General features: G+C 48.5%; 1 protein-coding gene, 1 long non-coding RNA gene and 1 pseudogene across 8 annotated transcripts in view; 2 read left to right on the forward strand and 1 right to left on the reverse strand.

Annotated features, from left to right (window-relative positions):
- The window catches only part of SCUBE3 (signal peptide, CUB domain and EGF like domain containing 3), a 33,534-nt gene extending 17,749 nt beyond the window's left edge, over positions 1–15,785 (forward strand). For 2 of the 7 annotated variants that reach the window (XM_065912317.1, XM_065912318.1), the window contains exons 7-22: positions 4,313–4,429; positions 6,210–6,332; positions 6,838–6,954; positions 7,446–7,571; positions 7,856–7,972; positions 8,108–8,212; positions 8,498–8,614; positions 8,930–9,088; positions 9,312–9,527; positions 9,858–10,019; positions 10,227–10,394; positions 10,901–11,062; positions 11,480–11,677; positions 12,119–12,271; positions 12,386–12,465; positions 14,154–14,309. In XM_065912317.1, coding sequence (XP_065768389.1) covers positions 4,313–4,429; positions 6,210–6,332; positions 6,838–6,954; positions 7,446–7,571; positions 7,856–7,972; positions 8,108–8,212; positions 8,498–8,614; positions 8,930–9,088; positions 9,312–9,527; positions 9,858–10,019; positions 10,227–10,394; positions 10,901–11,062; positions 11,480–11,677; positions 12,119–12,271; positions 12,386–12,465; positions 14,154–14,303 — 2,270 coding nt within the window. In that variant the 3' untranslated portion in view covers positions 14,304–14,309. Of the gene's footprint in view, positions 1–1,939; positions 1,988–4,312; positions 4,430–6,209; positions 6,333–6,837; positions 6,955–7,445; positions 7,572–7,855; positions 7,973–8,107; positions 8,213–8,497; positions 8,615–8,929; positions 9,089–9,311; positions 9,528–9,857; positions 10,020–10,226; positions 10,395–10,900; positions 11,063–11,479; positions 11,678–12,118; positions 12,272–12,385; positions 12,466–14,153; positions 14,325–14,869; positions 15,000–15,659 lie in introns of those variants that run through there. The other 5 variants (XM_065912314.1, XM_065912315.1, XM_065912313.1 and 2 more) reach the window with 5 other exon arrangements.
- On the reverse strand, positions 47–26,551 carry LOC136151314 (uncharacterized). Its single transcript, XR_010660015.1, has 5 exons — positions 26,391–26,551; positions 20,490–20,589; positions 16,350–16,466; positions 2,503–2,586; positions 47–799 (listed from the first exon to the last, which is right to left on the reverse strand). It is a non-coding gene; the product is annotated as an uncharacterized lncRNA (long non-coding RNA).
- LOC136151163 (developmental pluripotency-associated protein 3-like) lies at positions 22,005–22,498 on the forward strand (annotated as a pseudogene).
- Positions 26,552–26,558: the final 7 nt, after the last annotated feature.

Below are 26,558 nucleotides of genomic sequence, written 5' to 3' on the forward strand. Positions count from 1 at the left end.
GCCTGCCCTTCCTCCTTCCCCACCCCTTGGTTCTGCATCCCCCACCCCAGGAGCCTTGCCATCCTCTTGATGCAGGATGAAGTGTTGGCAGGTTGGAACTATCAGCCGAGGTGCTTGCTGACCGAGGCTGTGGTCGAGAAGGGGGAGAAAAGATGGGGCAGTCAGTGAATTAAGCCTGACCAGAGGCCCTAGTTGAGTAGTGTAGTGAGATGAGAGCTGTCACAGTCCACTGTCCACACTCAAGGGTGGGGCAGAGTGCCCTTTCCTGGGACAAGACAAGTGGGGTTGCCTGGCTCCAGTATCTTCCTGTTTCTTCTGTCTCTCCTTGCTCTCCTCCTACAAATCTCCTTTCCAGGCCTCCCCCCAGGCCCCCATGTTCTCCTCTCTTCCTCCATATTCCAGTGGAGCTCTGTCTAGGGTCCTCCCATTTCTTCCCCAACTCTAGAATTCTACCCTCTCACCCTAACTTGGGGTCTTCTTAATACCTGGACCACTTTTCCTGAATTCCTAGGCTTTACCTCACATATCTTTAGGTCCACAGATGAGTTCAGTTCTTTGATTCCTAATTCCCTAAATCTTCAGGGGTGTGTGTGTGTATGTGTGTGCGTGTGTGAAGGAAAATTACTATGTGCTTACAGAATGCTGAGAAAGATGATGGGACAAAATGTCCCCTTGGCAAAGTGGAAATGAAAGTAGAGAGTGTGAGCAGGGGGAAAGGCTGTGTCTTGAGTCGGGCAGAGGCAAGCTTGTCCTGTGTGGTGTTTATGAATGGTCCATTCATCTCATGGGCTGTAACATCCTGGGGATGGAAAGGTGTGAACACAGTCATTTGGTGTGTTTATCAGAGACAAGACATTCTGTTTCAGAACCAGCCTGTCTCCCATCTCACTCCAGAAACCCCTGTCTCTGTAGAGAGCACTGCCTTTCCAACAGACACAAGGACTGGGGAGCAGGTGGGGCTCTTCAAGGCCTCCCTCAGGTACCTGCTCCAGAGACTTGCACACACAGTTCTAAAGTTCCTTAATTAAACTCTCTCTTGCTACATGTTTCCCTCTGAGCTAACTCTCTTAAATCTTGGAACATTTTCGGGTCCTCATGTTGCCTTCTCAAGGCTGGTTTGTTCCACCTCCATTCATTTTTTCCCTCATAAGTCCCTCATTTCTTCTGCTTTCCAAACCTCCTGCGATGCCCTGGACACACTTACACACCCTTAGAGACTCCCAGAAGAAACTGCATGCAGTCCCCAAAGAAAAGCTGCATGTGTCATGACGGGGCCATGGATGGGAGGCTGGTGCCTCTCTGATGTTCTTTCTGTTTAGATAGTCCCGGGCATGGCTGCTTTGAACATACTCCTATTAAGCTTGAGCTCTGCTATAATGCAAGACCCATCTACCCTCTGAGCCATGGCCAAGTGAGGCAGAAGAGAGCAAATGAGGCTGTTCCAAGGTTCTATGTCTTTTTCAAGTTCCTCTCCCTCTTCTCCAGAAGAACTTATTTTACCTTGACCTGTATCTCATTTTTCTCCCTAGCCCTGGTAGGAGGAAACGTCATCGTTTGGGGCCATCGGGACGTTCAGATTTAGTGGGGAGACTGAGAGGGCAGTGCAGTTTAGCAGTAAGGGTGGGCGCCCTCTGGGATTTGGGATTTGGCAGCTTGTAAGACTTGAGGTTGCATCCCAGCTCTACCTCTGGCATGCTGTGTAGTACTAGGACCATGACTGCCCCTCCCCGAGGCTCCGTTTCCCACCAGTTGCTTGGTGGGAGCCTGGCTTCTTTGAGGGTACCAGGCAGGGTGAGGCTGGGGAATAAAGTATAGGAGTCTCAGAGCTCATCATTCGGGGCCAGTGGTTTGGGCCTGCGGGGGGGGGGGGGGTGTTGGGGCGCAGAGGGCCACATTAGCTCTGCCCAGCATTTAACAGCTTTTTTACAATGTCAAACAGGGGAAAGGCGGCTAGAGCAGCACATCCCCCCTCAGGCCGTTTCTAATGGTAAATATGTCTGCTCTCTCCGCTTGCTCTCACTGGCTTGCTAGGGGAAGGGCTAACCCTCTGGGGCTCCCACTAACTGCATGCCCACTGGGCCCAGCCAGACTGGGCTCCCCAGCAGCCTGAGCGCTGGGCCCATCGAGTAACAGGAAACCTGAGTCCCCAGGAGCTGGCCCAGAAGCCTTCATGTCAGTTTTCTTTCTGCAATTCTGTCACTCTCCTTCTCTCCTTCCTCTCATGTTCCTCTGTCCCACCTTCTTCCTCACCCAGCTTCTAACACCTCCCCACTTCCCAACTATCTGCCGCACCCCTCCTTCTACACAGCTGAAGACCGAGCCAGCTCCACGCAGCCAGCATGCCTGCTGGGCCACCTGAGATCAGGGTGGGATAGGGTTAGGTGCCATCCCCTCCTTAGGGTCTCTTTCTTGGGTTCTTACCCATGTTAGCTCACAGTCCCCGCACCCCTCGTCCTCTCCCACCGTAACGGTTCAGTGCACGACATGTGAGTTCAGACAGACCTGAGCCTGAGTCCCGGCTCTGCCGCCTTCTAAGTGTGCCCCCTTGAGCAAGCTCCTCTCTTCTCTGGTCCTCAGCTTACTCGTCTATAAAAGAGGGAGAGTGAGAGTCCTCTCTCAGTGTTCCTGTGATGATGGAGATAGTGTGCTAGAGCGTCTACTAAGTGCCTGACACAGAATAAGCACAGATTAAACCGTGATTTTAATCCACGACCTGAGGAGCAAAGGTTTGGGGCAGCCAGAGAGGCCACTCAGGAGAGCTCTGCCCTGGGCTGGCGGGCAGGTTTGCCCAGCTTCCTGGTCCAGCCTGGGATGATCCCGTGCCGGCTCTACTGCTCCCCACCAGGGACTCCCCATAAGTGACTAGACTTGGTGCAGGATCTCTGTTCCCCTCTCCCTGCTCCAGGGCTTAGAGGGCCTCTCACGCTAAGAACACTCTTGTGGAGGTGGCTGGGCCTGGAGCCTAAAGTCAGGGTTCCCTCCCAGTTTCCTCCCTTGGTCTTGGAAACCTAAGGAGACTGAGGTGGAAGTGGCACACAGGCGCTCCCGCTGTGGCTGCCCCAAACCTAGGCATCGCGGGCCCAGCGCATGGCCAGGGACCCCCAGGTAGAGGTGGGCTTTCTCTGAGTCCTTGCTTTGCTCTTCTCCTCAGTGCCGTGGGTTGCACCTGAGTTTCAGGAGTGGGAGATTCAGGATGACAGTGCTCTCCAGTGCTTTTCTCACTCAGCTCTCTTGACTCTGAGACCCTCCCTTCCTCTCTTCCACAGCAGAAGCCTCAGGGTTTTCTCTCTCTAATGGGAGAATTCTAAGCCCCACCAGAGGATGGCACACACCTCCCTCATAGTCCCTGTGTCAGGGCCTTGCACTTTTTAAGCTGATTTTTTTTTCCTGGGCTCATATCACTCTCCTGAGCTGCAGTTCAAACCTATTTTTCTCCTGCTCTGAATTCAGAAAATAGGGAGTGTGGCCCATCTATATTCCCCCCAACTCCAACCTCTCAGCAGAGGGAAAGCTTCAGTCAAGAGGGGAGCAACAGAAGAGAGGCTCTGAAGTTCTCTAACTCTCTCACTTACTTTCTTATGTCCTTCCTTCACCTCTGGATTCTTCTCCTTTTGCCCCTTCCCCTTGCCTAGACAGTATCTCCCCATTAGGAAAGTAAAATAACAACAGAACAGCCAGCTTATCTCTATCTGGAACTAAGAGGACTTGGGAGGAGTTGGAGGTAGCCAGGAAGGGGCTGGGGAATGATGGAGTAGGAGCTGTCTCCTCTGGGATCTTTCTTAAGATAGCTGAGCAGAGAGGAAGGGGAAGATGAATTGATGGTCATCTCTCAGCTGTCTTAGGAATCACCAGGCTCACTCTTCTCAAGACTGTCCCACTGTGACCCCACCCGCCAACAAGGCAGTCGGGGGAGAGAGGAGGAAACTCCTGTTGCCCCTTCTTGTTTGCTCCCTGGCAGTGAGAACCACCCCTACTTAGCTTTCCCTCCCTGCACCCTCCCCTCTCCACCTCCTCCACCCCCTCAGCACATTCCTGCCTGACAGCTCTGGCTTGTACCTGCCTCACTGCTGTCCACCTTGTTTCAATCAAGTAGGGGGCAGGGAAGTGGACTGCTTGGCTGCACTTGTGAGGGGCTGGGGGCTGGGAGTGATGGGAGGAAGGGGGCTGGGAGCCTCCACTTGATGCTCCTTCCGAAGCACAGGGAGGCAACCAGGGCCTCCTCTTGGGCCTCTGCGTTCCTTCTCTGCCCTCTCCTCTGGGACTCCTGCATGCTGATAGCCAGGTGACCATCCCCCACCTCCCTCCTAAACAGAGACCTGTGCTGTCAACAACGGGGGCTGCGACAGCAAGTGCCACGATGCAGCGACGGGCGTCCACTGCAGCTGCCCTGTGGGCTTCATGCTGCAGGCAGACAGGAAGACCTGCAAAGGTAAGGGTTTTCAGAGGACAGGAGCGTAAAGATAAGGAGCTGAGACTGCGACCAGAGACAGGGCACCTCATCATGGGACCTCCTCAACCCCCGGAAGTTATCCTGACTCTAAAGAACTGAGTCCATGACGAAGGCTTGTCTCCTGTCCGCCTTCCCCATCTCAGTCCAAGGGACACAAAAGCCCAGCCAGTTCCTTAGCGCCCCTGCCCCGCTTCATCTTCCTTACTCTCATTGCTCTTCTCCCTGCGGGTTCCTAACCCTCTTGGCTAATGAACATGCCGTTCACATTTGTTCCTGGGTCTAGAAGGGTGTTTGCGCCCTGATTATGTATGCACAAGGTCACAGGTGTGTTCCTTCTTGGCCCACATTCCCCAGACCTTCCCCGTGGAAAGGCTCTCCTGGTCAGAGGGAGATTAGGGGAGCAGCTGGGAGCTGTGACGTTAGAGCCTGGCTCCCTGGGTCCAGATTCCAGCTTGGCCTCTTATTAGCTCTGTGATCCTGGGCTAGCTCCTTAGTATCTCTGTGCCTCAGTTTCACCACAGTAAAGGTGCAGGGCCTCACAGAAATGCTACAAGGATTAAACGAGTTACATATAAACTACATGTGAAGTCTTAGAACAGTGCCTGGCAAATGGTAGACACTGTGTTAGCTACTATTATGATAGAATTTCCCACATCATCCATTCTATTTCCCTCTCCTTTTAATTAGCCAGGTTTACGGTTTACTAAGAATTTTGTGTTTTGTTCTGTTTGTTTGAAGAAAAAAAAAAAAAAGCCAGGTTTAGGGGAAAGGTGGAATGGGGAGGAAAACGGGGGGGGGGGGGGGGTCGGAGTGGCCATACTGAAAATAATGATTCATCAGATCTGTGTCCCTCGGTCGCAAGGGGGAGGGACTGGAGGAAGGCTGGGCGCGCTCTTGTGCCTTTCAGCCCAGCAGCTGGCAAACACCAGGGAGGAGGCTGGGCCGGGGTAGGGTGGGGGCATATGTGGCTGGGGTAGCAGGTCAGACAGCCAGGTTTGAGAAGTTTGCTGCTAGGAAGGACTGCTGACAGGTATGCTGAGAGTAAAGTGGAAGACTGCCCTCTCTGCCCCCCTCCCCCAAGTCAGGGTGAGTAGCCTGGGTCCTGTCTGCCACCAGCTTGGGGAACTTGACCTCAGGAAGGAAGCCACTCACACGCCCCCTCCTTCCCTTCCCTTCCCTTCTCAGTGCTGAAAGCTGCCTCAGGCCTGAGTCTCTCCAGACCTCCCTGGTCCACCCCCTGCCTGGCCCCTGCCCCCCCCATCTCCCCAGTCTCACTGGCTTTCCTGGAGGTCCTCCCGCCTGGCCTCTCTTCCAGCTCCTCCTTTCTGACACGCTGCCCCTTTGGGTCTCCACCTCTTTGCAACCCCTACCCGCAAAGGCTCTTATGGCAGGCAGGGGCGGGGGAGAGTGAAGGGATAAACCCTGTCCACCAGCTTTTTTGGAGTGGGGCCATCAATGGCAGAATGAGGGGCAGAAACTAGCCCTGTAGGTCAGATGCCCACCTACTTCTAGGCTGCTCCCCGAGGGTCTGACACCGGTTCCCATCTCTCCCGTTCTAAGACCCAAGAAACAAGGTGTTAGTAACGGCCACAGACATCCTGAAGAGGGAAGGAACAGATGGGAGGGAAAAAGGAGCAGAGGCAGACCCGGGCTCTCCTTGATGCTCTGTCTCTGCAAGGGAGGGAGGGAGGCGCTGGTCTCCTTATTTGTCCCCAGCCTTCAGTATTACCTTTGGTTCTATTTTGTCCTGCTTCCCCAGATATAGATGAGTGCCGCCTGAACAACGGGGGCTGTGACCACATTTGCCGCAACACGGTGGGCAGCTTCGAATGCAGCTGCAAGAAGGGCTATAAACTTCTCATCAACGAGAGGAACTGCCAGGGTGAGCAGACTTAGGCCAAGGGAAAAGCCTCTGGAGAGTTTCTAGGGTAGGAGAGCTTCACAGAGGTCAGAGGGCCAGAGTCTGAGATGCTCAAAGGACACTATGGGGAGTCTCCATAGGCAGTGTCGTGCTGTGACCTAGCAAACGTGCTCCTTCCTCTTGGCAAACCGGCCCTTCTGGGGTACATGGCTCAACAAGGACGGAGGGGTGGATTTCACCCCAGTTCACATCCTTGGCAGAATTCGACCAGCCTAACCACACATGACAGCCCTAATCCACAGGCACAGATCTCAAAGTTCATGACTTCAAAGACTCCAAGTGGAGGGGCTTAGGGGGTGGGTAGGCATTGCTGAGTCACTGATCTTAGGGCTGGGCCAGAGGTAGGAACTCTTCAGTTTGAGGGAGATAGCCAAGGCCCCTCCCTGGGGCCCTTCACCTGAGCAAGGAGTCACAGGGTCAAGTGGCCCCAAGACAGATGCAGTGGCTTGAAACCTTGCTCTTCCAGATATAGACGAGTGTTCCTTTGATCGGACCTGTGACCATATCTGTGTGAACACACCAGGGAGCTTCCAGTGCCTCTGCCGTCATGGCTACCTCCTGTATGGCGTCACCCACTGTGGGGGTAAGCCGGCACCTCTGACCCTTAGACCTTCACCTCCTCGCCTTTCAGCTGAACACGCTCCTGAGGTGGCTTGTGTCTGTGGGCGGTCCCCAGGGGCATTTGCCATGTCTACATCCATCATGAGGAAATGGGAGAAATGAAGACAGTAGAGACACTGGGGTATCAGGGAACAGCATCCTGTTTCCAAAATTTCTATCTCCCATCCCCATCACTGCCCCTTGCCTCCCATCCTTAGCCCGCAGATTACAGTTCCTCTGCTAGGTAGGCATGGAAAGCTTTAGAAAGTTTGTTAGTTTGGCCCCTTCTCAGTCCTTCTTTGGACTGAGAACAGAGACAAGGGAAGGAGGTCCTAGGTTTGAACTCTTCTCAGACTGGGAATCATCTTAGGGTACCTGGAACTCTAACCAAAGGCCCCCCACTCCCTGCCCACATCCTGGCTCCTGCCCCCACCCCTCCATTGTCTGTCTGTGTCTCCCACCTCCTTCCCCCAGATGTGGATGAGTGCAGCATCAACCGGGGAGGCTGCCGCTTTGGCTGCGTCAACACTCCTGGCAGCTACCAGTGTACCTGCCCAGCAGGCCAGGGCCGGCTGCACTGGAACGGGAAAGACTGCACAGGTGGGCGGCGCCCTCTGCTGGCTGGAGCTTGCCCTGCAGTTTCAGGGTAGGGGGTCACTGGGGTCCTGGAAATCGTGGAGTTAGGGTATGACGGAGTAGGGGATGGAGAATGTGGCCATTTGAGACATGGAGTTCCCGGTAAATAACTCCTTTGTCCATTTCCATGTACAACTGCAATTCTGCATGTAGCTCATTCTCTTCCTCTAGTTACACACCTGACTGACAGACTAGAGCGGGTAGGAGAGGAAGAGCCTCTCTTCCTCAGGCTTCTCTCCCCTTCCTAGAGCCAGTGAAGTGTCAGAGCAGTCCTGGTGCCTCAAAAGCCATGCTCAGCTGCAACCGGTCTGGGAAGAAGGACACCTGTGCCCTGACCTGCCCGTCCCGGGCCCGGTTTTTGCCAGGTACATAGAGGAGGTTGCTGGAGGGCTGGCAGAGAGGAACGCTGGCTGTTTAGGCAGCTCCTCTGCTCCCCTTGGATTCCTTCAACCAGTGAGGGGAGGGGGCAGGTCAGAGCTGTGACAGCCCCCTTCTCTCAGAGTCTGAGAATGGCTTCACCGTGAGCTGTGGCATCCCCAGCCCCAGGGCTGCTCCAGCCCGAGCTAGCCATGCCGGAAACAGCACGAACTCCAACCACTGCCATGGTGAGCACCAGCCCAGATGCCCTGTCTCATGCTACTCTCTGGCTTGTTAACCCCAATTTCCCTTCCTTACTAAGCCTCCTGGCCTTACTTTTTCCTGGATCCCCTTCTTTACTATTTGTCCAGCCCTGCTGCCTTGCTCCCTCTGCCCTTGACATCTGATGCTCTTGGCTTTCGTAACCCCTCTCCTCTGGCCAAGACCCCAGCCCCAGCTTCCCAATGCCCTCTATGGCCATCCCCACCCTCACGGGGCCCCCAGGCTGTGCTGAGCTTCTGCCATCCCTCTAGAGGCTGCAGTGCTGACGGTTAAACAGCGGGCTTCCTTCAAGATCAAGGACGCCAAGTGCCATTTGCACCTGCGAAACAAAGGCAAAACGGAAGAGACTAGCAGAATCACAGGGCCAGGTGTGGACTGGGGACCCCACTCCAGTGGGCTGTCTGGCCACCAAACCCTTCCCACCCCTCAACTCCTCAGCTTAGTGAGAGCTCCAAAAACCCACTAACACCCTGAATTCTGGACAGAGCAGGGGAAGAAGAGGTTGCAGGTGGAGGGTCCAAGGAAGTCCTAGGATATTCCCCACCACTGATTACTATCTTAGACCAAAAGCACAGTCAAAGATCTGGTGAGATCTGTCTGGGTTGGGATGGAATAATGAAAGCCAGGAGTGAGAACACTGTCTCCAGGGGGTGCCCCTGAGGTTGACAAGGCCTCTTCCCTAGGTGGCGCCCCCTGCTCTGACTGCCAGGTCACCTTCATCCATCTCAAATGTGACTCCTCTCGGAAGGGCAAGGGCCGGCGGGCCCGGACCCCTCCAGGCAAGGAAGTCACTCGGCTCACTCTGGAATTGGAGGCAGAAGTCAGGGCCGAAGAGACCACAGGTGGGACTGGGGACACCGTTGGGGGGAGGATGGAAAGGGGAGGGCAAAGGTGGGCAAACAGCAGGTCTCGGCAGTGAAGGGAAAGGGCAGAGCCTGCCTAAAGCTAAGCCGAGGACCCAGTCCTCTCCCCATGCCCCTCCCAGCTCCTCGCTTTGCTCCCTCGCCCTCCTGCTCACAACCACTCTCTCTCTCTTCTCCAACTCACAACACCATCCATCACCAGCTGGCTGTGGGCTGCCCTGCCTCCGACAGCGGATGGAACGGCGGCTAAAAGGATCCCTGAAGATGCTTAGAAAGTCCATCAACCAGGACCGCTTCCTACTGCGCCTGGCAGGTCTCGATTATGAGCTGGCCCACAAGCCAGGCCCAGCGGCTGGGGAGCGAGTTGAACCAGTGGAGGCCTGCAGGCCTGGGCAGCACCGCTCTGGGGCCAAGTGTGGTAAGGGAGCTTGCTGGGGAGAGTAGGGAAGGCTCAGCTTGGGTCTGGTTCAGAGCAGGACACTTTACATCTCTCAAGATGTGAGGCAGCCAAGACCCTCCTGCCCATCATCCTCCCATCCTTGGTCCCAGACTGAGACCTAGAGGGCCATCATGTGGAGCTACCAACCCTTGCACATGGCTTTGGCCCCTGAGCCTCCCAAGCAGGATTCTGTCTGTCCCCACACCAAGAGATTCTCCTTGAATCTGGGGGAGAGGGTCGGGGAGCCCCAGACCCGGGTGGTGGGAAATAGGTGGGGGTGGGTGGCTAGCGCGGCCGACTCTCCCTCAGTCAGCTGCCCGCAGGGAACGTATTACCACGGCCAGACGGAGCAGTGTGTGCCATGCCCAGCGGGCACCTTCCAGGAGAGAGAAGGGCAGCTCTCCTGCGACCTTTGCCCTGGGAGTGATGCCCACGGGCCTCTTGGAGCCACCAACGTCACCACATGTGCAGGTGCCAGGGGAACAAACAATACAGAGTGGGGTAGGGTGGGCACTGGGACGCCCATGGGCATGGGACTTCCCAAGGGCAGGCCCAGGCTCCAGGCCACTCTCCTCGTCAACATCCTATCTGTGTGTGCCTCTGTCCCCTGAGACTGGGTGACCCTGTGGGGATAACCAGGACCACCCCCATCAGAGTCGGGCCCTTGGCTCATTGCAGGTCAGTGCTCACCTGGCCAACACTCTGCAGATGGGTTCAAGCCCTGCCAGCCATGCCCACGTGGCACCTACCAACCTGAAGCAGGACGGACCCTGTGCTTCCCGTGCGGTGGGGGCCTCACCACTAAGCACGAGGGAGCCATCTCCTTCCAAGACTGTGACACCAAAGGTGAATGGGCTACTCACCCTGGTAGGATCCCCAGCCCCGACTACCTCCCAGACTCTCTCCAGGTCCCCAGAGTAGACCCAAGTATGCTGCCCTACCATCTTCCCCAAGCCACTAAAGGCCCAGCTGCATGACCAACCCCACCATCCTACTCGCAGGACCCATCCTGACCCTACACCTGTCCCAAGCCTGGGAACTGGGGAATAAGTAACAGTTCCACTTAACCCTCTGCTTTGGAAAAGTGGTGCCACATTCCCCTCAAAGCTACAAACAAGTTCCTCTATAGGTGTGTGGCTGTGCTAGTGCCGGAAAGAACAGGACTGACACTGTAACCAACACTCTGTCTAGTTTGTTTTCTCCTGGGCTTCAGTTCTGCCGTGATTAGGGAAGGTTGGGACTCCAGAAGGAACTCTGGTGTCTTTTGTTAATTCTCTATGATGAACGTGTCCCTGCCCCAGAATTCCTGCTTGCCTGCCATCTTAACCCCTGCTCCTCCCCCCTGCCTGCAGTCCAGTGCTCCCCTGGGCACTACTACAACACCAGCATCCACCGCTGTATCCGCTGCGCCATGGGCTCCTATCAGCCTGACTTCCGTCAGAACTTCTGCACCCGCTGTCCAGGAAACACAAGCACTGACTTTGATGGCTCCACCAGTGTGACCCAGTGCAAGAGTATGTGGCAGGCCAGGCTGTGGAAGATTGGGTGGAGAGGCCTGGGAGCAGTGGGCATGGGAAGAAGTGGGAGGTGGGCAGGGTAGTGAACCAGCACGGAGCAGGGCTGGGGGTGGATAGGCAGGCCAGTCCCACCCTCCCTCTCTCCCCAGCCCACCCACACTCAAGTCCAACAACAGTGTTGGACTGGGCCCTGAAGTGCCCTCTCCCTGGAGGGGAAGGAGACAGGTAGTAGGGAGGTACAGACAGGTAAAGTGAGGCAAGAAGGTACTAATAGGGCAGGAAGGAAGAGGAACTTGGAGGAGATGATGAACTCCATGTGTCTGATTTCCACTTCAGAATTCTTCAATTTCCCCAACCTGTTTACCCACTGATTTCCCTTCTCTTTCTTGCTTTGTCCACTGGGCTTGGCTACAGATCGCCAGTGTGGTGGGGAGCTGGGTGAGTTCACTGGCTATATCGAGTCCCCCAACTACCCAGGCAACTACCCAGCTGGTGTGGAATGCGTCTGGAACATCAACCCCCCACCCAAGCGCAAGATTCTTATCGTGGTACCCGAGATCTTCCTGCCATCTGAGGACGAGTGTGGGGACGTCCTCGTCATGAGAAAGAACTGTGGGTGGCTGCAGAGCTGGGCCAGGGAAGGGCAATCCATATCTGGTTGGGGGCGGGAGAGAGAAAATTGGTGGTGAAAGAATTGGGGCAATGATGAGTAAGGCCTTGGGAGCAAAGGAAAATAGCAATGAATGCTACATGTCCAATGGAGGGCAGAGTTAAGAAAGCCAGCTTTGGGAGTAGAATTCCAATAGTGTTACATGTGTTACTTTCCTATTCTAGTATTTTTGCAGTTCCATCCATTTAAATGTTAAATTTTTCACACTGTGTGAGTGCCTGGGTGTCAAAGAACAAGCCCAGGGCCGTGAGAAAGGATATGTGTATGGAGGGGGCGAGGGGAGCTACACATATGAGGGAGGCCTCTGTCAGCCCGAGTCCTCACTCTAGGAGGACTGGGGGAGCTTGCCCTGCTCTCTTCTGATCTGCTGCTTACTTTCTCAGCCTCCCCATCCTCCATTACCACCTATGAGACCTGCCAGACCTACGAGCGCCCCATCGCCTTCACAGCCCGCTCTAGGAAGCTCTGGATCAACTTCAAGACAAGTGAAGCCAACAGCGCCCGTGGCTTCCAGATCCCCTATGTTACCTATGATGGTGAGCAAAGGCAGGAAAGCCAGGGAGGTGGGTGAGGAAGGGGCGGTTCCAGGGTCTCAACGGGAGGAGGAAGAGTTCTCACTCATCAGCCCCTCCCCTTCATGGACTTTTCAGAGGACTACGAGCAGCTGGTAGAAGACATTGTTCGAGATGGCCGACTCTATGCATCTGAAAACCACCAGGAAATTTTAAAGGCGAGTGAATATTACCAATAATGACAGCCAGTGTTTAATGAGCATGTAACAATGGGCAGGCAATATGCCAAGTGCTTACTTGAATATTCTCTTTGATATACACAACAGGTCTATGGAGTAGGTACTTGCATCATTCCTAATAAAAAGCCTTTCATCTTTACCAATGAGAAAGCTGAGGCACAGAGAATTAGAGAACGTGCCCCAGTGGTAAAGCTGGAATTTGAGCCCAAACCCATCTGACTGCAGTGTCAGCCATAGTATCTTACACTCTGGGGGAAGAGAAAGGGAAGATGAAGAGATGAAATGTCCTCTGCCTCTTCCACCAAGAAATAAATGGAAACTGAGGTTTAGAAAGATGCTTTTGGCATTTCCCTGGCAGGGAGCTCCCTCCTCAGTTCCCAGAGAAAAACAGTGCTCCTGTTCAGTGTTTCTCAGGGTCAATTCAGTATAGACCTCTTTTAAAGGAAAAGAAATGTTTCCAACATTGAAGGGTGGTCTGGATACTCAGGTCCATGGATCCCAGTTTGAGAATATCTTACTGAAGAAACTATAGTCCTAGTCACAGTATTATCCTTCATAAACTACCAATGCAAAAAAATGTTATTTTATGATAAATAAAATAATTTTTTATTATTATCAAAATGAGACACAATGACAAAAATCTCCTAGAACTGGCTGACTGCAAAGAATATTTCAGCTATGCTTCTCAAAAATTTTTAGAGCATCTGAATCCTTATTTCAAATGCGCTGTGAACTCCAATGCATAAAGCAGAGGTACCATTTTGATTAAAGTGGAGATGAGAGGCTGGAAGCTCCACCTCCTGTTTTAAAAAATCTCCTGATGCAATGTGAAGAACACTAGCTCAAAAGCCAGAAGAGCTGAGTCCTAATGCACAGTGCTTGGCACCCAGTAGGCTCTCTACACATGATATTGCTGTTTCAGACAGGGTGGTCAGGAAAGGCTTCTGAGAAGAGACCTGAATGAGGTAAAAGGCTACCTATTAGAAGATCAAGAGAGGATCATTCCAAGCTCAGGAGCATGGGAGCCATACAGCATGTTCAAGAACCTTGAGGCCAGTGTGGCTTAGCAGAGCAAGGAAGAATCAAGGGGGGATACGAGAAAGACAACAGGGCACAGATCACATCCCATCGATGGGGCATGCAAGGGATTCAGCTTTACTGAGTCATAAAGAAACCAGGGAAGTGTTTAGAATAGAAAAAGGACATGATCTAATTAAAAACAGAAAGTCATTCTGCTGCTGCTGGGGGTAGGGAGAAAGAACAGCCTGTAGAAGGACAAAAGTAGGTGGAAGTACGGAAACCAGTTAGGAGGCCATTGCCAAATGAGATGACGGTCTTGGACAGGGTGGTAGCTGTGGAGATAGTAGGAAGCAGTCGGACCCCAGATATATTTAAAGGTATATATTTAAAGGTAGAATCAACAGGTTTTGCTGTGGTTGTGAGTAAGAGAGAGGAGTCAAGGATGGCTCCAAAGACTGAGACTAAGCAATGGAAGGATGGAACTGCCACTGACTTGAGTTGTAGAATTCTAAGGAGGATGGGATCCAGAGTTCATTTCTGGATATGCCTATTAAGCATCAAGAGGGGCTGCTGCTGGGTAGAGGCCGGTGGTCCTCTTTCCCACCACTGACACTGATGCTGATATTGCCACTTGCCATCCTCTGCAGGACAAGAAGCTCATTAAAGCTTTCTTCGAGGTGCTGGCCCACCCCCAGAACTACTTCAAGTACACAGAGAAGCACAAGGAGATGCTGCCAAAGTCCTTTATCAAGCTGCTCCGCTCCAAAGTTTCCAGCTTCCTGAGGCCCTACAAATAGTGCCCCAGGCCCAAGACCCAGGTTTCGAAGCCCCCACCCTCAGATGAGGGACTCCTTCTGATCTCTCTTTTTGGAGAGGAAAAAAAAATCTCCATATAGACTAAGCGCTCTGCCTTTCTGTTCCTCTAGCTTCCTTTCCATGTCTCCTTTGGCCTCGCTCTTTGTCTTTACTTTCTCACTTCCTACATGTTCCTGAAAAAGACATTCAGTGCTGGCTGTGTTCTCCCGAGGGGTGGAGGGATGGTGTCCCACTCCCCTCCCTAGCCACACTGCCCATTTCACCAGCCCACGTCCTCGGCCCTGTCAGCTTAGAAGGGTGCTTGAGGCCCATGAAGGAAGTGGGTCTACTGGGGGAGGGGAGGAGGGGCTTCTGCTGTTAGAGGTTGTGCCTTGCTAGTCAGGAGCCAAAATGTCCCCTGACTGTGCCCCCCCAGGGATATTCTAACAGCCCAGGGTTCTGCCAAAGAAGCCTTTGACTTCCAGGCTTAATGCCAGCACTCGTCCTCTGGGACACCTGGTTTGAGCCCTGGACCGCCCAGACAGTCAACTTTCCTGTCTATGTGCAGCTCCTCTCCTTCTTGGCCCATGTCTGCCTGGGGTCCAGTGCATGAGGGCTTACAAAAGGCCCACACCACTGGCTAGTGGACACCAACTGAATGAAGAAGAGCAGCAGGAATTACCATGTTGAATATGCCGCTGCTGCTCCCCGAGACAGACTCTCTCTGCAGGACAGAAACCAAGTTTTCAAGCATCGCCCAAAAAAGAAAACAAAAAGAAAATGTGTCCTTTAAAGGACTAGACTACAGAACAATTGGAAGCCAGCCTCAAACACTAATCCCTTTTCTTACTTGTCTTCTCTGGCCCAGCCATTCTCTTACTCCCACCTGAGTGCTCCCTGGGGGAGCCCCACTCCCCATGCTAAGTGTTGCCCTTAAAAAACATGACTGCTGACCAAAAGCCAGTCTGGGCCTTGCCCCCAGAGTTGTCTTTCCCCTGCAGTCCTGGATGGCTTGTGGGCTCCACCAAAGAGGACCCTGCTCTGTAGCCAGCCCACAGCCACCTACCTCTGGCCCCAGGCCATGGGCAGCAAGAGGAATGTGTGCACGTGGCGAGCCTTCTGCCCACCTTGTCCACATCTAATAAGTGCAATCATTTTGAGTCTTTCTATGTTGACTAGAGGGAGGGGTTTTTGTTTTCTGGTCTTGTTTTTTGTTTTTGTTTCTTTCTCCTCTATTAGAACAACCCTATTTATAGCTGCCCAAGAGAGAAGAGTGTATGTTTGGAGTGGAAGAAAAAAGGTTTTGAATCTCATGAGCCTCGAGTGCTGGAGCATCTGATCTGTCTCTTCTCCGCCAGCAGAGACACCTGATGTGTGGGACCTGGTGGAGCAGTAAGGAGAGGGACCTGCGTTTGCTAAACCAATCCCACCATCCCTGTGCCTCCATGGATTCAGCATGGACCTCAAGATTGTAGAGGCCGATGGAAGTGGTCAGTGATTCTCCACCCCACGTAGGGAAAGCCTCCATCTTTCCCCTGCTCTCATCCGGTTTTCCCCTGATGTGCGCGTGGAAGAGGACCAGGACCAACCCCTGGGGACAGGCTGACTCAGGGCCCTGAGGCCAGAGACAAGGCTGTGGGAGCCAAGAATAGGACAGTTAGCCAGGCATGGAGTTGTCTGCCTGACCTTGGCCATTCTGCCTACCCCTGTTTGCCATTTCCTCTTGGAGCTGACTTCAAGCCTAGCTTCCTCAACTACTGCTTTTCAAAAGGAAGAAGAATCAAGTCCATGCCCAAGTCCAGATCCTTCACACACTCCACCTTCAGTCACTGCTGACTGTAAAATTATTTTCCATTTGCTCCTTCTAGTTCCCCCAAAGCTGTACCCCCTATTCAATCAAAAGCTAACAGTTGACTCCTAGGGCTCACTTCTAATGACTATCTCAAGCTATTGTTCCTCAAAAAGGCTCAATGGTAAATAAAGGAACCAGCATGCGCTCCCCTTTGCCCCACCACGACTCCCGCCCCAAGTCAGTAGCATTCACCAACCTTAGGCAGTAGGTAACCAATGTCACAGCTAGATCCACTGACATCCTTTAGCCAACACCATGGCCTGGGGGTGGAGTATCTGGCTGCCTTTGTCTCTCTGGGCCAAAGAAGGTTCTGCTGTAGAGATACAAAATGGTTGCTTCCAAGCAGGTCATTTAGTAGAAGGATCCACACTTTGCAGGAAATGCCATGAAAATTGCTTTAACCAACTTTGACCATCCTTATTCTCCACTAGAAGCTAGGATAACTTTCTGATTCCTCTCTCCCTACCCTTTTGCATCTGTCTCAAAGCCAGAGTGCTTCCCAATGCATGCCTTCAGGGCCTGGCTCCTTGCTCTCCTTTCCTTTCCTGTCACCCCATACACAGAAACACACTTCCTCTAACCATTTATTCCATGGTTTCTGGGCCTTACAAATGGTTTCCACAGTATGGAAAGTACAGACCACCAAGCTTCTTAACTGTCAAGACAGATCCTGGAGACCAGATGAAGACCTACTCATGTCCACCAGATTTGATTTATAATTTAGGTTGTCCAAGTTGGGAGTTAAGAATCCAGGCAAAGTTGCTTCTGTAGGCCCAGGGGGATGAAACAAAGCGTTAGTAGATGGAGGGGTCCACTTTCAGAGACTCTCTAGGCCTTTACAGGTCAGAAAAAGAGGTTTTTATCAGTGTAGGGAAGTAGGAAGATGGTGTAAATGGGAACCCTTCAGGAACAAGTCAAGAGGTATTTGTAGGGTCACAGTATTGACCCTACATAACTGAGGCCTCATTTATCTTATTACAAAAACCTGTCCTGATTTGAGTCTCAGAATGGGTAGCCATTCCTTCAAGGGCTCCAAGCATCAAGTGATGCATATCAGAAAGGCACTTAGAACTTCAGCAACATGGCATTCTCTTTTTACTTCTCTTCCTCCATCTTTTTGTATTATTGGGCCAGGCCCATTCCCAAAACCTTGAGGAACAAAGTCAGGAGAAAACTGACCAGAGCCTGGACTTGAACTGCCCTGCCCCAGGCCTACAAATTCCCAGAGGCTGACATCAAGCTGTGACTGCTCTGACTCCCTCAGGACTGGATTAGTTTGAGGTGTTGGAGGCTCAGATTCATTGCTGAAAGTTCAGTAATACAGCCCTAGTCTTTAGCCCTAATGAAAGCTTTCGTATCTGAGAAGTTCTCTCCATACACATGTTTGAGGTGACTGGAGATTAGGGGGCCGTATCTCAAAATGTCAGAAAACATAAGAGTGCTGAAACTTCTGTATTTGCTGCTTAACCTCAATATAACAGGCTCAAACTAGAGAAAGGGAGACAAAGTATAACTGACCATAAGCAGAAAATGTTAACCTGCTTGGCTTCTTTCTTAAGCATTGTAAGAGAAAAGTGGAAGCAAACAACACAAGGATATCCTTAAATTTGACTTGTCTCAAAGGTAGCATACTCTGTCCTTGGGCCATTATTTGGACTAGGAACCCTCTACAAAAATATGTGATAACAGGGACTAGAACCCCCAGTTCTGTTATCAGCTTATCTAGACAACACAGATTACAACTGTTTAGACAAACCGAAAACATTCTTCTGTGTGAGCTGAACTTAAGTTTCAGAAAATAATCATTACCATGTGGGAGGCTTACTTTTTTAATGCAGAAGAAATCTCAAAGTATTTGTATTTATATCTACCTTCCACTGCTGCCAATATAGTAAACATCTCCTACACAACAATAAATGATGCAGTTTATAGAGTATTTTGCACTTGGGGGAAAAAATGTATCTGAACTTGTAAAAAGAAATGTTTGGATTTTGTATTGTTCTTTTTATAATTATTATTAAAATACTAAATGAAACTCCTCAGCCTGGCATCTTTTCCTGTCTCAATAGTTTACCCTAGAGCTGAAAAAATCTTTGAGGAGAAAATGTGTCTTCTGGCTTTCAGACAGGACTTACCCCAATTTTTCATTTATCCTTCTTATTCATAAAGATTTTAGAATCTGAAAAGGCTTGTCTATTTTAAAAAGCAGTATCGAGAACTATCCTGAGTGCAAGAAATTTGGAGTATCATTGCTCATCATAATATAGTCCCCAAAATCTAACCATAAGACTTCCCTAGCTGTCCAGTAGTTACGGCTTCACTTTTCAATGCAGGCAGTGCAGGTTCCATCCCTTAGCTCCCACATGCCTCAGGGCCAAAAACCCAAAATGTAAAACATAAGCAATATTGTAACAAATTCAATAAAGACTTTAAAGTGGTCCACATAAAAAACAACAACAAAAATCTAACCATGGTTCACCTTCCTAGTTTAGATGTCCCATCTCTAGCAAAGTACCAACACAGAGTCACCAAGGTTTTTTTTTTATGCAGTACACTCTTGGTCACAAACAATATTCTGAAATACAGATCATTCAGCCGCTACCAACAATAGTACATAGGTCTTGGGAAAGTAATCTCTAATCTCTTAAAAATGAACAGTCTCAATTTCTAGGCTCAGAGATGATTGTTGCAATTATGTTCCATGACATGAAATTTTATTGGATTTAACAGTTCTGTGATATAGCCATTAAAGAGGAACAAGGAAAAATCAACCCAATCAAAAACTATGCATCTAAAAAAACACACATCTATAAAGCACATGGGTGCATTCTATTCCACAGTTACTGAGCTCCTATTATGTCCCTATCATCGAGTATTAGGCTATCATAGCTGGATAATAATAGCCATGCTCAAGATCTGCATTCCTCATGTAAGACTGATTACAACTGATCTTTCCTCATGGATCTGCCACAAGGAGAGAGAATCCAGTTTACCTGGTGATTATGAGTATAAATTAACTCAATGGCATTCTATTTCATACATTAACTTCCTGTAAGTTTGATTCACACCTTTGTGTCAACTGACAAAAATCACCTTTTTAGAATTGCAAAGCTGAGGACCATATCCAGGATCACAGTAAATGACTACATCAACTTGGGGTCATCTTCTCTGACTTCTTTCCTAATCCTCTTCTATTCCAAACACACCAAGCCTACTCCTCCTCTCTAGGACACTTGCAATTATGTCCTAGAATAATGTATAGTCATGACCAGTGGAGTATGGGTCTGTCTATATCAAGCAATCTTTAAAGGGAGGCACATGAAGACTTTCCAAGGAAATCTTCCTAAAGTATGTGAAGACTTTCCAAGGGATACCTGGGCAAGGAAATCAATCTGAGGAGAGTTTTAAGCAAAAACACTCCAGTTCCTCAACTTCTGTAAGAGATCTTCCCTAAAACTAATCTCTTTGAGAGCCAGCCAGCATATATATATTCATGCTATCTCCATTCCAGCTCCTCTTTCACCATAGTTCTTGTCTTACTTTACAAAGGAAAGGTGTTTCCCTCACCTACACTGAATCTTGATGCATGGCCCAGAGTGTAAAAACCTGAGGAGTAGAAGGAAGGAGTTGTTTTTTCACTTCATAACAAAATATTCCCATTACAATCAGTACTCTTATTTCATCTTAGAAAACGTTTCCTATTTTCTACCACCTGCTAATAAAAAAAGAAATTGTTAGCTGCTCAAACCATTATTTCCTACCAAAACCCCTTTTTTATTAAATAAATAAGTTTGATCATGAAGTGTAACAAAATTATTGGAGTTCTTTCTTTCTTCTGTTACATGATTCTTTAATTGTTCCCAAAAGCCAGACATGAGTTCAACATAAGTAGATACCTGTATTTGCCAAGGGACTAACTAACACACCTTCTATTCTACTTCTCATTTAATAAATTAACTAACAGATTTAGCTATACATTTTATGGCATCATTACAAATTATACAATGAGAAAAAGTACCATCTTGGTTGTACAGTTTTTATATTAATATTAGATCCATATAATTTTAATCATGGCTGACTTTTAATAACCTATTTTATAAGCTACAGTTAATATTTCCCAGTGATTTTATAATATTCTTTAAAATGAGTATTAGTTATTTGTTTAAATTGAAGAATAAAGTCAGACCTTTTCCTAACAGAAAGTAAGTCTGATTTGAAATGAAGACTGGCTTTGCAGGTTCTACAAATGGGAGGTATTTTCCATATGGATATGAATCTGCACTTCAATATTCTAATAAAATGATGATGAAAACATGTAATGATAAAAGAATTTTACCAGTGAATTCTTCTCTCACCACAGCGTATCAGCCTGCATTTTTATTCCTCTTTCTCAGCTCTATAGTTCTTCTGGAAAAGGTCAGTTTTCATTCCAATCCCTAAGAAAAGCAATGCCAAAGAATGTTCAAACTACTGCACAATTGCACTCATCTCACATGCTAGCAAAGCAATGCTCAAAATTCGCCAAGCCAGGCTTCAACAATACGTGAACCATGAACTTTGAGATGTTCAAGCTGGTTTTAGAAAAGGCAGAGGAACCAGAGAGCAAATTGCCAACATCTGCTGGATCACTGAAAAAGCAAGAGAGTTCCAGAAAAACATTTATTTCTGCTTTATTGACTATGCCTGAGCCTTTGACTGTGTGGATCACAATAAACTGTGGAAAATTCTGAAAGAGATGGGAATACCAGACTACCTGACCTGCCTCTTGAGATATCTGTATACAGGTCAGGAACAGTTAGAACTGGACATGGAACAACAGACTGGTTCCAAATAGGAAAAGGAGTACATCAAGGCTGTATATTGTCACCCTGCTTATTTAACTGATATACAGAGTACATCATGAGAAACACTGGGCTGGATGAAGCACAAGCTGAAATGAAGATTGCCAGGAGAAATATCAATAACCTGAGATGTGCGGATGACACCACCCTTGTGTCAGAAAGTGAAGAAGAACTAAAGAGCCACTTGATAAAAGTGAAAGAGAAGACTGAAAAAGTTGGCTTAAAGCTCAACATTCAGAAAACAAAGATCATGGCATCTGGTCCCATTACTTCATGCCAAATAGATGGAGAAACAGTGGCAGACTTTATTTTTTTGGGCTTCAAAATCACTGCAGATTTTGAAAGACTGCATCCATGAAATTAAAAGATGCTTACTCCTTGGAAGAAAAGTTATGACCAACCTAGACAGCATATTAAAAAGCAGAGACATTACTTGGCCAACAAAGGTCTGTCTAGTCAAGGCTATGGTTTTTCCAGTAGTCATGTATGGATGTGAGAGTTGGACTGTGAAGAAAGCTGAGCGCTGAAGAATTGAAGCTTTTGAACTGTGGTGTTGGAGAAGACTCTTGAGAGTTCTTTGGACTGCAAGGAGATCCAACCAGTCCATCCTAATGGAAATCAGTCCTGAATGTTCTTTGGAAGGACTGATGTTGAAGCTGAAACTCCAATACTTTGGCCACCTGATGCGAAGAGCTGACTCATTTGAAAAGACTGACGCTGGGAAAGATCGAAGGCAGGAGGAGAAGGGGACAACAGAGGATGAGATGGCTGGATGGCATCACTGACTCAATGGACATGAGTTTGAGTAAACTCCAGGAGCTGGTGATGGACAGGGAGGCCAGGTGTGCTGCGGTCCATGGGGTCACAAAGAGTTGGACACGACTGAGCGACTGAACTGAACTGAACTGATAGTTTTTCTAGGTTACTTGGTAGCAGTTTGAGCCTAAAGCATCGCCTTCCACTGGAACCCAAAGACCTAGGAGGAGCTTCAGACTGTGACTAGACTCCCAATGGATTCATCTGAACATAACTCAATCTGGGCCCTGCAGTATCTTAAAATGTTGATGGATGAAGCTTCCTAAGCAATGCCAGTTGCCTCGTAACGCTCTGAAATGTTAACAAAGAACTTGACTCGGTAACTTGACTCTCAATCCTGGTATCAAACTGTCATATCTACCAGAAGATCCACCTCAACCTATTGGGAAGTTTCCTAGTGAGGAAAAAACCAGTAAGAGGAAAGGCATGAGGACACTTGAGTGAGCAGAGATACAGGATCCAAAGGTTGACTGAATCTCTTAGACTTCACTATGGCAAAGGAGTTCCTTGGTCTGACTCCCAAAGAGAGCTATAGCAGGAGGAGGACATTGAGACTGAATCAAGAATGCGAAGATTTCAATGTACCTGTAGTTACTGCTGGTTTAACAGAGATCCTTCCAAGGATAATTATGAGAATTATTACAACACAACATACAGTAATTATGCCACGGAGTTGAATGAGTCATAAACCTTGTTCCTGTATTATTTTTTCTTGCTGGTAATTTTAGGATCATTATGAAGCAGCTTGGGAAAGACTGTACCAGTATTTTGATAACCTATATGAAATTAAGACGCTTACTCCTTGGAAGGAAAGTTATGACCAACCTAGATAGCATATTAAAAAGCAGAGACATTGCCAACAAAGGTCCATCTGGTCAAGGCTATGGTTTTTCCAGTGGTACTGTATGGATGTGAGAGTTGGACTGTGAAGAAAGCTGAGCGCTGAAAAATTGATGCTTTTGAACTGTGGTGTTGGAGAAGGCTCGTGAGAGTCCCTTGGACTGCAAGGAGAGCCAACCAGTCCATCCTAAAGGAGATCAGTCCTGGGTGTTTATTGGAAGGACTGATGCTGAAGCTGAAACTCCAGTACTTTGGCCACCTCATGCGAAGAACTGACTCATTGGAAAAGACCCTGATGCTGGGAGGGATTGGGGGAAGGAGGAGAAGGGGATGACAGAGGATGAGATGGCTGGATGGCATCACTGACTCGATGGGCATGAGTTTGAGTAAACTCCGGGAGTTGGTGATGGACAGGGAGGCCTCGAGTGCTGCAATTCATGGGGTGGCAAAGAGTCGGACACAACTGAGCGACTGAACTGAATTGAACTGATATTATACATTGGTCTTTTTTTTTTGCATTTCCTTCTACCTTAATATGGTTAATTTATGAGGAATCTATGTAGCTTGTATTTGAAATGATTTGAATATACTTTAGTTCCACTTTGATTTGACACAAAGAAATACTAACAAGTCTCAGGTAATGTCTGTTTCATAAGCCTGATGTTCCCTGTAAGATGAAACTCAGTATCAAGAATTTGAAACAAATTAACTTGTGGAAGGAATGTAAAGGAAACATTGGTTGGCTTGGCCAAAGCATTGCAATAAAAATTTTTGATGTGCTGTTTCAATTTTCAGTAGTGAATAAATGTTTTTATAGAGGATCTTAATAAAACTTGAGACATATTTGAATACCTTAAAAAAAAAAGAATTTTATCCAAAAAATTGTATTGACAAAGAAGTATGAAAATCAGTATCTGATTAACAAGCTGCCTCTGAGTGAAAAGATGACATAATTATTTTGATAAGACTGAAATCGATACGAAATGACTAACAAATCCTTTTGCAAGATCAGTGGTTTCCAATTCTTTTAATTAAATAAAACTTTTAATAAAATTAAAGGAGAAGTCTATTTGGTAATGGGACACTTATGAGGAATTGTGATTGTTGGCATGTAATTTAGAAGTAGTTCAAAGGCTTTAGGGATATCATTTTAACAGTCTCTTCCTTTCCCAATGTGAACATTCCTCAACATTTATGTCTATAAAAATAAAAACCAGGTAGAAAATTGTTGGGCTTCCCTGGTGGCACAGCACTAAGGAATTCACTTGCCAATGCAAGGGACACAAGAAACATGAGTTCAATCCCTGGGTCAGGATGATCCCCTGGAGTAGAAAATGGCAATCTACTACAGTATTCTTGCCTGGAGAATTCCATGGACAGAGGAGCCTAGCGGGCTATATAGTCCATTGGTTCTCAAAGAGTTGGACATGACTGAGCACACATAGAGAATTGTTATTGCACCTTATCTCCTTCCACCATTAGGTAATATTAGTCCAGGAACACCTGAACTAAGTGAGGAGAAACACCATATTTCTCATTAACAGACACATTTAAAATAAAAATTGTACTTTTTTCAGTTTCACAAGCTATAAAAATGTGTAATATATTTATGTTGCTTAATAAATTGTGTACTAACAATCTGATTCACAAGAAATTTTACAACAAAGCCTATGGTCATAAGCAACAAACTTAAATATATACTCAATTTTGTTGCAAAGAAGGTAAATGATCAATAAAAGACTTTAATGCATACAAATATAGTAATTAGGATAAATTTCTAGGGGAAGTGAATTAGGAGATCAATAAGAAAAGGAACCATATAAAATTTAAATAAATTGTAAATAAAGGGAACCATCTAAAATTGCTGTTAAAGAAGAACTTGTTCATATATTATTAAATGGATGCTGGTGGGCATCAAATACTTAGGGTATTTGGAGTCCACTAGATACATTTAAGAATGATATAATGGTTTCAATTTAAAACATAAAAATTTGCAGTGAGTCAGAAATTATATCCTCTACAAGTATTTATATGATGGAAAATTTAGGTGTTAACTTAGGAATGAACAAGGAGGTACATAGTTCTTTAAAATTCTTTTATGGAGTCCATTTTAAAAAATGTCTGAAGACCACCAGCCTATACGGTATATTGTGGAGATGGGGTTCAAAGGTAGGACAGAAGCTGCTAGAACTGATCTTCAATCCTGCATTCCAAATTATATTCCTCCCCAGTTCTCCTGAGTACCTGAAATTACCCACCATCAGAATCTTAATACTTCAAATTCAGACACTGGTTTCCCAGAGTTTTTGTTGTGTAAGAGGAGAGGTGATTACCAATCAGATTAGGATCTGCAAGGAATATGAGAAAGGATAGATGTATTTTTTATAATGGAAAAAGGTGGTGGAGGTACAAATTAGGACACCTGAGTATTAGTCTCTGCTCTATGTCTATCCAGAAGTTTATGCTACAGGTCAAGCTACTATATTCTCTATCTAGGTATTAATAAAATAACTTGTCAAACTTCCACCAAAAAGGAACAGAGAGGGAGCACCTTGAAGGTCAGGCTGCTTATTTCTGTACCAGGAGGTATAGAAAGGATTGGGACTTGCCAGGTGGTGCCAGTGGTAAAGAATCTGCCTGCCAGTGCAGGAGATAAGAGACGGGTGTTTGATTCCTGGGTCGGAAGATCCCCTGGAGGAGGGCACAGCCACCCAATCCAGTACTCTTGCCTGGAGAATCCCATGGACAGAAGAGTCTGGCTGGCTTCTCTGACCCCCACAGGGTCTCAAAGAGTCGGATATGAGTGAAGCAACTGAGCACACAGCACGTAGAAAGGATTAATTATTAACCACAAGAACAGGCCATCAATTGTCACTCACTGCCCCCCTTGGCTGAGAACTTGATGAGAACTATAAACTGTGGTGCCCAAACTAGTAAGATGAGGGACGGAGAATATCTAAAACTGAAAGGAAGGCTTTGTGGTTAAGCTTTGTACAGACAAGGGAGGAGAGGAATCACCCATGCCTCCTATGGCATCTTTAGCCACCACAGACCCCAAAAACAGTACTTTGTAAACGTTTCTATTGGAACACTCCCTTCAAAAAAATTTTTTTTAGTTAAATTTTTTTTGGGGGGGGAGGGGAGAGAGGAGACAAAAGAAAACGAGTTAAAGTCTAAAAGGGCAGAGAGGGTAAAGCTTCTCACCTCCTTCCTCTAGTCACCCAATTCCTCTTCTAAGAGGCAACCTTTACCAGTTCCTCATCTAACTTCTCTCATTTATTTATTTTTACCAAAAGCTCACTCTCTTTTACTTTGTCTGAAAATTCACCAATCACAGTCCCTCCTGGTGAGAGGGGGAAACCGTAAAAGGGCCTAGCTTTGTTCACCCCGAAACGAACCGACGAGGGTCAATAGTAGCTGCTTTTGAGGCTGGGGGTGGGACTGACGGGGGAATGAGGGTGAGAGAACCCGAGAGGGCCGTCAGGGCGCATTCCCTAAACAGGCGAGTCCCTCATGGCTCCTCGACGTCGTCCCTTTCAATAAGGCGCTAGTAATACCTGCAGTTGCTTCCTTCAGGGGGTGGGTCGCAGATCGCAGGCAGTGCGTGCGGACTGCGCACAGCAGAGCGCCTCAGGACCCTAAAAGGCGCAGGAGGCCGCCTGGCGGCTTTGAGCCCTGAGGAGAGGCACGGCTTCCCTCACAATCTGCCCCTCCGGCCCTCCCCGGCACCAGGAGCGCACCTTCACGCCCGCAGGCGGCCGACGAGACGGCGCAGAGCCCGCGGGGCCTCGGACTCCTCCCCGCGCCCGCCTCAGGCCTCAGGTGGACCGAGTCCCCTCTTCAGGAACAGGTGGCGGCTCCTTATTGCTATAGAGACGACCCGGCTCGCGAGCCGCGCCCAGGCCCTG

This window comes from Muntiacus reevesi, chromosome 20 (genome assembly GCF_963930625.1).
Source record: "Muntiacus reevesi chromosome 20, mMunRee1.1, whole genome shotgun sequence".
Taxonomy (NCBI): domain Eukaryota; kingdom Metazoa; phylum Chordata; class Mammalia; order Artiodactyla; family Cervidae; genus Muntiacus; species Muntiacus reevesi.